Below are 13,834 nucleotides of genomic sequence, written 5' to 3' on the forward strand. Positions count from 1 at the left end.
CTTGCCATTGTCAGTTTGCTCGTTCCTGTTGCGTGTCCTCAACCTGGCAACCCGTGTGACCTTCGAATCTGGGGAGGAAGGGGTAGGGGAGACAACCTTCTCCAATATTTTGAATTTGGACTGCAGTACCCATTTTAAACGCTTGATGTCAATGTTACATATTGCTCCTTTAAGTGAAATATAGTTTTATTTATTTGATGTTAAAGGGATATATAACTCTGGTCCACACTCCAACATAGTAGGTGCCACCCGCCATAAAACGGAAAAGGAAGAAGAAGAAGAAGAAGAAGAAGAGGAAGAAGCCCGGAAGTAAATACAGCTCTGCAGCAGTTCCCGCGCTTGGTGACTTCCACAAACGTGAAGAGCAAAAGCGTGAAACTGGATTTTATTTAGCTGGAATTTCCAATATGGATGACCTGTATTTAGAAAATATTGACGAATTCGTCAATGACCAAAATAAGATTGTAAGTTGCTCTTTACGATATTGTTCATGCAACTAAAAAGTGAGATGATTGATAAGATAACAAGCTAGCTTGCATGTGTCTGTTTACAACAGCTTAATGTTTATTTGTCTTTGTGTTTATATTCGTAACGTAATGTGTGATGTGATGTTAGAATTGTCCACTTATGTTGGGATATCAAGCAGAAAATGTTTTCTCAATGTGTTTGTAGATGACACTGCAGAGCTCGGATCCAAGCTGTTAAAGACCAAACATCAAATAAAGCTGTTCTGCCTTGAAACTTTATTTACATTTGCATTTATTAATTTAACTGACGCTGTTTTTCAGAGCGAATTACAGTGCATTCGAGGAATTCGTGTTCCCTATATACAAGTGATGTCAGTGTTTTTATTTTCATTTTCCAGGTCACCTACAAATGGCTCAGTTTAACTCTTGGGGTCCATGTAAACGCAGCCAAACAGTAAGTCGTGTATTTTAAGTTGATGTCAGTTGTAATGTATAACAAGCAGTTGTTGCTTATGATGTGCTGACAGCATCAGTTTTCATGTGGAATTGTTGCAGAATGTTGTATCATTTCTTGGAGCAGAAGCGCAAGGAATGTTCAGGGACTCCCCTTCACGCCACCTACCTCATATCTGGCAAGTGTGTGGAGAATGGTAGCATGGTAAGGATGGAGATGTGATTATTGCTTAAAATGCGGGCACCCATTAATTTATAGGTTGTGAAGCAAACTATTCCAGAATAAACAACCTTAAAGGTATAGTTCACACAACATGTTTTATCTCTCATCATTTACTCACTCTCATGCAATCCCATATGTGTATGACTTTCTTCAGCAGAACACAAATTAAGATTTTTAGAATAATATTTATATAATAATAATAGCTCTGTAGGTCCATACAATGCAAGTGAATGTTGATCAGATATTTGTAGCACCAAAAATCACATAAAGGCAGCATAAAAGTAATCCATATGACTAAATATGGATATGGTTAAAGTTAAAGTTTGTTGTTGTTAAAAAAGAATAAAATGTTATTAATGAGAGAGTGCAACAAAAATCCATCTTCCAAACCATGTATTTACTTTACCCAAATACACTTTGATAAACCTATAATAATGATATTATATTATAAATATTTTAGAGATGTCGGGACAGATTTCATGGGAAATTGCATACACACGTCATTCGCCCGTGCATGTTGAGGTCATATCCATACACAGATAAATTAAGCTCCGGCTATTGTAGCGCGTGTGTGGGAGTAGCGTGAAGCTGAAAGTTTGTCAAGAAGAATGAGAAAAATTGACCATGGATCATTCAAAACTGCAAACCTCCAGGGAATCACTTTGTAAAAACAAAGAAACCCCGAACAGAGTCTACAAGCAAAAAGGGAAAGTGACAGAGTCCGTAATAAAACCTGAATCAACATCGGCTTGGCTTTTCAGATGTGTACAACTCCGAGATATGAAAGGATTTAAAAGCGACCCAGAGATGGCTTTTTTTTTTACTCAACAGGTAAGATATTTTATTGATGTGGTTTATGTATAATTGTGTAATCACACACACACACGTCTGTGTGTGTGTGTAGTGAAATACAATAATTATACTGTAATTGGTGCAGAATTTTCACTTGCTTACACACGTGTGTATTTTTCTTTATAATGGCAAAAATGTATATAAATAAATCCTTTATTCCTAGGCTTGCCAGGGACATGTTTGTCTTAAAATGATGCTGATAACTGGTTGGTAACAATGACAATCTATAAATTAGTTACTGTCATGTCCTATTTGGCCAGAATATCCTGCTGTTATAAAAACTTTTCAACATTTGACCTTATCAGACTAGCAATCGTTATGTCTAATTAACAAACGTTGCCTAACACTTTCATTATTTATTTGTCCATTTGCTCTGATAAGATGTCCTGTATCCATTTGTACACCGGTGCCTCGACCCACATTCATCCGCACAGAGGAGCAGAGCTGAAGCACAACTTATGTCATTACCAAAATAATGTCCTTCTGCAAGACGCATGCAGTTTTATTTTTTAACCGCTAGAGGGCCAAAAGTTACTTACTGTAGCTTTAAATCTGTATCTTCAGAAGCGATATTATAGATGTGGGTGAGAAACGGATTGAAATGTAAGTCCTTTTTTTACTCTAAATATCCACTTTCACTTTTAGATCTGAAAGCCATTTGTGGTGCCTGTTTACTTTCACGTTTGAAAGTAAAAATGGAGATTTAGAGTTAAAAAAAAAAAAGGACTTTAATTTTGGTCTGTTTCTCTATCATATCACTTCTGAAGATACATATTTAACCACTGGAGTCATATGGATTACTTTTATATTTCCTTTATGTGATTTTTGGAGCTACAAAGGACTGATCGCCATTCATTTGCATTGTAAGGACCCACAGAGCTGAGAGATTCTTCTAAAAATCTTTATGTTCAGCAGAAGAAAGAAAGTCATACATATCTGGGATGGTATGAGGGTGAGTAAATAATGAGAGAATTTTCATTTTTTGGGTGAATTATCCCTTTAAGGTCATTACCTGCCATTGAACGTTTTCTTTTCCTTTTTAGTGCCATAAAGTGTCAGTAGTACGCGAGGACAAGCTTGAGGGTAAGACTACTATGTTTGAAATCTTGGTTTGGAGAAATAAGATGTTCTGAATTGATGTTTGGGAAACTGGGGTTAGCTGTCACACTTTTTACTAAATATTTGTCAGGTTTATTTTTGAAAGTCACTTTCTGTATACAAACACACAGTCTCAGCTACAAAAAAGCTATTTAATAGTTTCACAATTGTTACCTAGAAAATAAAGATACAGGTAAAGTGGTCCAATATTGGGGCATAATGTCACACTTTGTCACAATATTGAACCTGCCATTCAACAGCCTATTTCAAAGTTTAAATGGTAAAATAACTGAAACAAAACTATTTATGAAGCAACAAAAATTTAAAGGTAACATACACAAATATCAAGCCATGATTAAGGCCAACAAATATTTTAATGATTAACTTGTATGCATTTATAACATTTAAAAAAACATTAAAACACTGCCCAGTAAAAATGCGACAACTTCCCTGTGTGGCTTCACTGGTCTCTCGTGTTTGCAGCTTCTGTCAGGTTACTCTGATCTCACATAATGATGTGACTCCTTTTTAAACAGATGTTAAAGCTAAGATGGATGTGACCGTCAGTGTACATGTGTACAGCGTGCAGAGAGCAGAGCTCAAGGATAGTGCTCCACTCTACAGTACAGATTATGATGCTGTTAAGGAGAACCTGAAGAACTGCAATAAGTATGTGATCTCCACAAAGTATGACAAAAAATTTCATTATTCTGTGAATGCATGCATCAAACCCTTTTTCCCTCTTTTCCTCAGGTATAGTGCTATACGCTGTGCTGCAGCAGTGCCAATGTATTCTACACAGCTCCAGAGAGTTCAGGAGATGGCTTTGGACATGCCAGCCCAAAAGGTGATCAGTAAACCTGGCTTAAATAAAAACACTTCTGCTACCTCCAAACCAAATGCAAAACAGCCAGCAGGCCTCATGGGAATTTTTGCAAACAAAAATGCTGCTAAAAGCCAAGAATCCAGCAAAGTGAAAACAGAGCAGAAAGATGAATCCTCTCAAGTAAGTGTGTACTTATATTGTTCGGCATTCCCACAGTTTTGGATAACCTGGAAATATCGGTGAGTTTTAAAAATGTAAAGTCATGGAAATGAATGAAATCTTTAAAAATCACACATTTGTATAGGGATATACAGTTTTGTCTAGTTATGCTTGGTTCGACTAGTAATTGCTCTTTGAGTGATTTTGTGTTTTTTTTTTTTTTTTTTTTTTTTTTTTTTTTTTTAAATCCAGTAATATCTAGAATTCATGGAAATTCTTTCATCAAAGGAGTTGGAACCTTGAACCCTTTGTCTTTTGTATCATTTTTAGGTTGAAACATCGAAAACAAAACCATACTCCAAAGCAAACCCAATGAGTAACTTTTTTGGAAAGTCTGCTCAAAGTAAGTATTCTTCTGTCTTTTTAACTGCCATTTAAAGCATACAAAATCAAGCAAAACATACTTACTGTGTAAAATTTAGAAAAGGTTTATTGAAAAACCCAACAAAAACATCAAAGAAGAAACTGATGGAGGCTCGACCACATCTGCTACTGTGAGTATAAAACAGTCACAGTCTTTCAAATCTGAGTTTGGCATTAAGGAGGAACAACCCAAGGTGTCCAACTTTCTGAAGGATGAAACACAAGATACTCGCAATAAGATTTTATTTTCCATTTGTCTTTAAGACCTTTCCTAAAAACTATTTAAAACATAACTAACATTAGAAAATTAACTTTTAGGAAAATGATAAAATAAAAAAGATTGCATGACATGACCTCTTTATGGCACAACAAAAAGGATGATTAGCCATTAGTTAATTTTTACTTGCCCCATCACCAAAAAAAGATACGTTTTAGTTTTAGCGAGATGTTTTATATATATATGTTTTTTTTTTCATTAAACCAAGTTTATCAAAATTTTTTTACAAATATCATTTTATTTATTTATTTATTTTTTTACATTAATAGCTGGAAATTTTACAACTATATTGTAGCGCCATGATTGCAATATATTCATAAACACACTTTTGCTGGGAAACAATGGCACACCATGAATTATGATGATCTCAAATCATTCTCGCTATTTCAACACATTAACACATCACAGAAAACCTTTTTTTTATTTTTTTTTTTGCAAGACATAAAAACACATGTACTTGATCCTCAAAGGTAAAGCCCCGTTTACACCGCCAGCAGCATCGCACAACGCAATCCTATTCACTTTCAATAAGAGCACAGTGACTAGAAATCGCTGTGGCGAGCAACAAGTTGAGAAAATTGCAACTTTATGCAAATGAACGGCATTTGCAAGTGACTACCAATGAGAGTGAAGACAGTGGAGCTCACTTCACCTGTCTGCTGTGAGCGAAGATACTGGACACAAATGCAGGCAAGACGGACGAGAAGTTAAAAGTTTCTAAGCGATTTCACTGTTCTATATCATTTGTCTGTAACCACATACATGGATATGGGCTAATAAAATGATGCATGGAAAACAGTGTCATCATTCTGATTTGAGTTTGATTCATATATATTCATATATTGATATAATGTTCATCTTGTTTAATGATATGGTGCATTAAGCACTGCTGCAGATTATATAAAACGCTCTCCCCTGGAGAATGTTGATTTTTAGAGGCAAGAGAACTTAGTTCTTGTCAAATTAGAATATCTTAGTTTTATCGGCAGTATCATCTAATCAGCATTTTCAAAAGCTATTATGGCCAGTTGTGCAGTCCATCAATAAAATTAGAGCAGCAGCAGTAGGAACGCCCACTTGAGACACAAATTGCAGAGTCTAGCGACACCAAGCAACAATGCTGCTGACGGTGTGAACGGGGGTTAAGGTGTAGTGACTATGCAGCACTGACCCAATCGGGCAAGTGACCGTTCCATCGACCCTGCCCAAAACTCTCACACTGGCCCTGGGCCGTCTAGCCAATTACTGTTGAGCCCTGTGATGATACAATTGCTTGATAAAGTGTGATGCAGATGTTTTGCTTGTTTATTTTTTAACCATTAATAATGTCAAGCATTTGTCATTATCATTCATATATCTTTACTCCCCTCCTTAATCATGAGCTGATCTAAATGTTCGTCACCTCCTGATAAGTAAAACAAAGCGTCCTGAGCCTTTGTACAGTGAAGATGAAAAAATGGAAAGCCAACAAAAGAAGAGACGGAGGATAAAGAAGCCCCAGGCAGACAGCAGTGATGATGATGACGGTAGGAAAAAAAAGAAAAAACGTTTGCATCATGCTTGGCAAATTTGAAGCAATCCAGATGAGGCACTCAGTGACCCAAAATGAAGAAAAACAAAGAAATAGATTCTGCCTCTGGGCAGAGCACTGAATGAAATATAAAAATTGCTCTCTGACAAACAAAAGCTAATTGATAACATTCATTTTGTTTTTCTCTTTTCCCTCTCTCTCTCTCTGTGTATATTTATACATGCATATTAGGACTGGGTGCCACCTCACGATACAGTACTTATTGCGATACACGTCACAATTCGATATATTACGATACATCATGATATGATGCGATATTGATTTCGCTTTTAATTTTGGTATATTTCAGTTTGAAAGTTCATTTAGCATTTTTCTCATTATACAGGGGACCTTCTAACTTGTTAAATTATGTACATACAGTATACATTTTGCAAATTTTATTTTATCATTAGTTTTTCATAATTTTGGTGACTTTTTTTTTTTTTTTAAATGTAGTCCAAGAATTACATCAATAAACATGATGTATTGAAATTGCATATTATATTGCATATGTACAGTATATTGTTACTTGTTTGTTTACATGCCTAATTTGTACTATTAAGTATATACAAGTGCTAAAATGGTACTGTCTCTTTAAGACCTGTAGCACGGAGGGACAGTAGTTTTTGTTTGGTCGAATGGCTTCTTTACAGCATCCATGCTATGTGTGATTAGAATTAAATGTTTCTTTTGTTGTTTTTGATAAATAACTGAGTGTAGAGAACAGAAAGGATATTAAAAGAGACATTATTAAACAAATGGTTTGCTTGGATCTAGTCTTTGGACTAACATTATACAGAAATTTCACTTTTACTGTCAGCTCGCAGTGAAAAGATCTCTGTGCTGAACTTCCTCGCCATTACACCACTCAAACTCTGGTGAGTGAAATCTAAAAGATTACCAGCCAGTGGCTAATCACAGACATTTTTTGTAGCATATGATAAGTATTTATGCACATCTGATTATAGTGGATTGCAGACAGAAAAAAAGTGATCTTGGCATTTTAAGATTTGATATTAGGTTTGTACAAATGAAGATTAAGTAGAAAATCAATATTTTTGCCCGGTCCTGGATCCAAATTCGTGAGAGAGGTCCAGCATGTCTGTGAGTGAAACTGTGAATCCTGCTGGATCAGTTTCAGTTCTTTCGTGCCTCATAGAAGCGTCTCTGACTGCACTGAAAATATCACGATACATATCGATACAATATCGTAAGAAAAATATAGTGATATATCGATATTTGTATTGACACAGCCCTAATGCATATGTGTGATATATGTCTCTCCTCACTCTTCTCAATCAGTTGTTCCAGATTCTCCACCTCCTGTGCCTAATGTACAGACTACCAGCCCCAACATTCAAGTGAAGAGAGAGCCTGTTTCACACCAAGAAGTGAGTCACCAACCCTTTATTAATTGTTAACTTTAGGGTAATTAGCAAAGGAAATTTGTAATTTGCAATTTCCAGGCCTGAAACATAAAAAATCTTAAGTTATGGGAAATTTCTATTGTGAATATAGTAATATAAATTTTTCTAATTATGCTCAACATTTAACATTTTTCATCAGCTAGAAATTGCTCTTTGTGAGAGAACTATAAATCGTGGAAGTCATGGGAATTCATTGGTCAAAAGATATGGGAACCCTGTAACTTTCTCTTTCCATACTCTTATAGTTTGCATACTGTAGGTTAAACACACAGAGCAGTAATGTTCTCTCAGGGCAGCAGAAGTTAGGGATATGTGTTGAGTGGCAAATTACCAACACACGCTCTGCCCTCATGATCTTGTCAACTTTTACCAAACATTGATATAAAAGCCATTCATTTAGACAAATAGATCACTGTATTTTCGCAAGTGTGTCAAAAATTTGACCATGGAAGCCTGTCGGGGTGTTTGTAGTACATAAGAGTTCATGTGTGTGTGTCACGTGATTCTCCATTCAGAGCCAACCACCGTATAATCATTCTCAGTGATGGGCTTAGACCAGCATGCTTGTTCGTTCAACGCAATCAGAATTTTATGTTTGTATGTTTGTTTGTTTTTTGGTTTTTTTATGCCATTGATTGTTGCCTTGCCATGTTCAGGAGAGCTCAGAGGTCAAGAGGAGGAAAAGGAGGCGTGTTTTGAAGTCCCAAACATTTGTTGATGAAGAAGGCTCTTTTGGTAGGCAAAGTTTCATTTATGATAATTTCATCATGGCCTCCAAGTCATAATTGCTTTCTTATTGATCAGCGAGATCATTAGTATAATTGCTATGCTAATGATTTCATACATTTAAATGTGTTTTTGTTAGTTTATCAAAAGTCTCTACATGCATGGCTCAGTAAATACTGAGTTTTTTGGCTAACTAATTTTGAAACTTTTAACTTTTCCAGATTATTTTTGAGTTTACGATCATGTGGAAGAAATCTTTGTATTCAAAGACCACAAAGCAGGAATGTTTGTGCTTGACTCTATAACTTCCAAGTTGCACAACAAGTCCTCATCTGATATTACAATGTTTGGGGTGGGGGGATTTTCACAAATAAGTCTTTGAAGACGTTTTTTTACTGTATGGTGTAAATATTCATTGCATTTTTTTTGTGTATTACATTATTTATTTGTTTGTAATTACATAGGCTAAATAGGGGACCAGACTCTGGTAAATGGTCTAGTGTAGACAGAAATGTGTTTTGCCAGTAGCCTAGTGGTTAAACGAAAAGTTCATCCAAAAATAAAAATTCTGTCATAATTTACTGGATGTACTGGTCACTCTTTCATAACATTGCAATGAATGTGGACTGGAGCTTTGAAGTTTCATAAAGGACACAAAAGCACCATACAACTAATTCGTATGACTTGTGGGCTAAATTCAAAGTCTTTTGAACCCATACAGTAGCTTATGTGAGGACAGATCCAAAATGTACTTCGTCAATCACAGAAAATCTTGATATCAACTGTATGATATTATGGTGGATTTTGAAAGCTCAATTCCCTATACATTATTGCATGGAAAATAGCAACTAAAACATTCTTTAAAATGTTTCTTTTTTTGTTCCATCATAGACAATGTCATATGGGTTTGGAAAGACATGAGTAAATAGTTCATACACACACACACAAAAAAAAACTTCCTTAAAGGGATAGTTTGCCCAAAAATGAAAATTCTCTTATTTACTCATCCTTATGACATCCCAGATGTGTAATACTTTCTTTCTTCTGCTTAACACAAACTAAAAATTTTAGAATCTCAGCTCTGTAAGTACATACAATGCAAATGAATGGTGACCAGACATTTGAAGCTCCAAAATCGCATAAATGCCACATAAAATTTAAATACACATCTTCAGAAGCGATATAAGTATGGGTGAGAAACTGATCAATATCACGTTCTTTCACATTTTGAAAGTGAAAGACTTGCTGGTTTTTGTAAGTTTTTGATTCATTAAAAAGATTGGGCTGATAAAAGTTTTTAGTCCGGTAGGAAGAGCTGTTCGTTTCAAGCTGTAGATTCAAAACAACCGAGCCATTAGAGTAATTCGTTCAGAAATCACAAAGTCATGATTCACACTCCAAAAAATTACACACTGTATGAACTCAATTTGATTTAAGTGCAGGATTTCCATCCGATACATATAGCCCCAACTCGTACAAAGTAAACTCGGCAAAAAAAGAAACATCCCTTTTTCAGGACACTGTATTTTAAAGATAATTTTGTAAAAACCCAAATAACTTTACAGATCTTTATTGTAAAGGGTTTAAACAATGTTTTCCATGCTTGTTCAGTGAACCATAAACAATTCATGAACATGCACCTGTGGAACGGTCGTTAAAACACTAACAGCTTACAGACGGTAGGCAATTAAAGTCACAGTTATAAAAACTTAGGACACTAAAGAGACCTTTCTACTGACTCTGAAAAACACCAAAAGAAAGATGCCCAGGGTCCCTGCTCATCTGTGTGAACGTGCTTTAGGAATGCTGAATGGAGGCATGAGGACTGCGGATGTGGCCAGGGCAATAAATTGCAATGTCCGTACTGTGAGACGCCTGAGACAGCGCTACAGGGAGACAGGAAGGACAGCTGATTGTCCTCGCAGTGGCAGACCACGTGTAACAACACCTGCACAGGATCAGTACATCCGAATATCACACCTGCGGGACAGGTACAGGATGGCAACAACAACTGCCTGAGTTACACCAGGAACGCACAATCCCTCCATCAGTGCTCCGACTGTCCGCAATAGGCTGAGAGAGGCTGGACTGAGGGCTTGTAGGCCTGTTGTAAGGCAGGTCCTTACCAGACATCACCGGAAGCAACTTCATCAATGGGCACAAACCCACCTTCTCTGGACCAGACAGGACTGGCAGAAAGTACTCTTCACTGACAAGTAGCAGTTTTGTCTCACCAGGGGTGATGGTCGGACTCGCGTTTATCGTCGAAGGGATGAGTGTTTCACCGAGGCCTGTACTCTGGAGCGGGATCGATTTGGAGGTGGAGGGTCCGTCATGGTCTGGGGCGGAGTGTCACAGCATCATCGGACTGAGCTTGTTGTCATTGCAGGCAATCTCAACGCTGTGTGTTACAGGGAAGACATCCTCCTCCCTCATGTGGTACCCTTCCTGCAGGATCATCCTGAAATTACCCTCCAGCATGAAAATGCCACCAGCCATACTGCTCGTTCTGTGCATGATTTCCTGCAAGACAGGAATGTCAGTGTTCTGCCATGGCCAGCGAAGGGCCCGAATCTCAATCCCATTGAACACGTCTTGAACCTGTTGGATCGGAGAGTGGGGGCTAGAACCATTCCCCCAGAAATGTCCGGGAACTTGCAAGTGCCTTGGTGGAAGAGTGGGGTAACATCTCACAGCAAGAACTGGCAAATCTGGTGCTGTCCAAGAGGAGGAGATGCACTGCAGTACTTAATGCAGCTGGTGGCCACACAGATACTGACTGTTACTGTTGATTTTGACCCCCCTCCCCTTTGTTCAGGGACACATTATTCCATTTCTGTTAGTCACATGTCTGTGAAACTTGTTCAGTTTATGTCTTAGTTGTTGAATCTTTTTATGTTCATACAAATATATTTACACGTTAAGTTTGCTGAAAAAGCAGTTGAAAATGAGAGGACGTTTCTTTTTTTGCTGAGTTTACATGCATGCAATTAAATGTAACTGAGTTGGTCAAACTTAATTTGGTCAAATAAAGTTTAAATGAAATGGTTGCTTTAACAAACTGAAATTGATTTATGCTTCTCCAACTCAAACTAATATATTTAAGTGGAAAATAAATTATAAGGTAGAAATCCTTCTAATTCTGTCCCCCATACACGTAAAAATAATAATAATTTTCCACACATTAACCATTTATATACTATATGCCAGGTGAGCAAATGTAATGACAGTGAAACTGATGCACTGTCAGTTTGATAGCAGCTGCTTATGGAGTTAAGCAGTACTTAAATCAAGCATCACTTGATTTAAAAATCGAAAAGTCCATCCTCAACCTAAGCACAAACGCCAATCTTCCACAATGGTAACCCCCAAAATTCCAGCCTAACAGAAACTCTTTTTAAATACCAATATAACAGAACATTAAACATGAACAAACATCCTCCTGTTCTCATCTTGCTCAAACATGCATAAAATAACACTTAATTTCAATATTTGTTCACCACATCCAGTCCCATGCAAAGCATGCTGGAAAATGGAAATCCCCTGCCCAGCATCATTAATGCTACAAAAAGTATTATAGTCCCAATTCAAATGGATTAAGTAAACAAAATGTTCTAGAATTGTGTTACTTTAGTTCATTTTAATTAAGTAAACTGAACAACCTGCAAAAACCTTTTTTTTTTTTATTATTATTATTTTTTTAAGTACAGAAAGCTCACTCAGTTCTGGTATTTAATTATTTTATTTATTTTAATGGGACCGATTCTGAATAAGAACCGATTCTCGGTTGCCAACCCTAAAGGCAAGGCTCTTCAAGTTGCTCCAGGGAAAGTGCCTCCTAGAGTCAAATAGCAGCATTTGGAAGGAAATAACCAGTGTGCTGCTTGATGGTAACAAAATGAATAACTAATGTGTCTGTTTTCCTAGTTACTAAGAAGGCTTATGCAAGTGAGTCTTACTCTGAGAGTGAAGAAGAGTCTGAACCCAACAGTCAAGCCAAGGACTTGAACTCACTCAAGCAGTCATTTGGAAAAGAAGAGAAAAAAGAAAAGGGTCAGAAGAAGAGCACTGCAGCTAACAAAGAAACCAAACAGCCATCCATCATGGGATTTTTCCAAAAGAAATGAATTTTGTCTTTCATGGACTTTTAAGAACTTCTCTTTCAGTGACCTACTCGCATTGTTTCCCATGAACCACAGATGATGTTGTAAGCATGATATGTCATCTTTTTCACTAAAAGGCTCTCCAGAGACAAGACGAGAGTGGATTTCTGCTTATACGTGAAAAAACGTATGTGTTGATTCTTCACCCAACTTCACATGCTGGAATTTTGTCCTGGGCCTGTTGTGATTGTCTGTTGTAGTCTGTAAATGTAGTGGTCCTGCCGAGCTAGCAGATGTCTTTAAAATAAGTCAGTCTGCAATTGGTGAATCATTGACACTTCACAATGTTTCTGTAATGATCATAATCATACTCACCGGGAAACAGTCTTTCCTCACAAATTTGTGTTACATAAGCGCTTTGTGGAATCAATATTCAGAAGATTGTAAAAAAAAAATAAATAAAAAAAAAAACAATTGAACACTTATGACCATTTTTAAAATGTTTCTGGAAAATAAATCAAACATCATCATAATTTGCCTCTTGCTTGTAACAGATATTCTATAAATGTTTGAAATTGCATGCCAGTTTGTTTAGCCAGGAACTCAGGATTTTTTCTGGCTTTCATTAGTTAAGCCAAGCCAATCAATTTAAAAAATAAAATATAATATAAAATGTCCCTGCTGTCTTGGTACGTTATGAGTATTTGCTAAACATGAGTTGTTTTCTCCTCTGCGCTTCATATTTCTACATGACATCAGTCCCTGGCACCATAGTTGCATTGATCTTGGACATTTTGATTTATAAAAACAAAACATACTGTGTGGAATGGCATGCCTCTGGAAATGCATATCAGGATCAATCCAAGCTCTTCTGATCTGGTGCCACATACATGAAATTGAGCATTTTGTGCCAAAACATCATTCCCCCATAAACTTTTTTCCAGAAGGAAAAGTTACTAACCTTGGGTTTCAGTGTGTGCATTTAAAATTAGAATTGTTTGTGACCAAATTCAAGAACAGAGTGCGCTATATATTATTGTAAAACATTTATATTGTGCTTTCAAACATGAGGTCTGGATAAGTAATTTTCTGACTTTATCCCATTTCCTAGGTATAGGTACAGTAAAAGTATTCAAATTTGTTTTCATCTTTGTGATCGTTTGATATCTAAAAAAATAAAATAAAAAATGTGCTGTATTAATGCTTACCTAACCCTAATTATCTTATCCA

At 36.5% G+C, this 13,834-nt stretch overlaps 1 protein-coding gene across 1 annotated transcript; it reads left to right on the forward strand.

Annotated features, from left to right (window-relative positions):
- Positions 1-13,280, forward strand: LOC127428716 (DNA polymerase delta subunit 3-like). Its single transcript, XM_051677271.1, has 12 exons — positions 1-464; positions 866-921; positions 1,023-1,125; positions 3,039-3,078; positions 3,630-3,762; positions 3,847-4,099; positions 4,409-4,485; positions 4,566-4,736; positions 6,192-6,304; positions 7,651-7,739; positions 8,432-8,510; positions 12,429-13,280. The coding sequence occupies exons 1-12, from the start codon at positions 408-410 to the stop codon at positions 12,626-12,628; spliced, it is 1,371 nt and encodes a 456-aa protein (XP_051533231.1). The 5' UTR covers positions 1-407; the 3' UTR covers positions 12,629-13,280.
- The last annotated feature ends 554 nt before the right edge of the window (positions 13,281-13,834 follow it).

This window comes from Myxocyprinus asiaticus, chromosome 38 (genome assembly GCF_019703515.2).
Source record: "Myxocyprinus asiaticus isolate MX2 ecotype Aquarium Trade chromosome 38, UBuf_Myxa_2, whole genome shotgun sequence".
In the NCBI taxonomy this organism is placed as follows: Eukaryota; Metazoa; Chordata; class Actinopteri; order Cypriniformes; family Catostomidae; genus Myxocyprinus; species Myxocyprinus asiaticus.

Bases quoted from the DNA above. Each gene is read 5' to 3' on its own strand.
- LOC127428716 (XM_051677271.1), top strand. From the start codon at position 408: ATGGATGACCTGTATTTAGAAAATATTGACGAATTCGTCAATGACCAA. The intron at 3,763-3,846 runs GTATGTGATCTC...TCTTTTCCTCAG, and splicing joins AACCTGAAGAACTGCAATAA to GTATAGTGCTATACGCTGTG. The intron at 8,511-12,428 runs GTAGGCAAAGTT...CTGTTTTCCTAG, and splicing joins TGATGAAGAAGGCTCTTTTG to TTACTAAGAAGGCTTATGCA.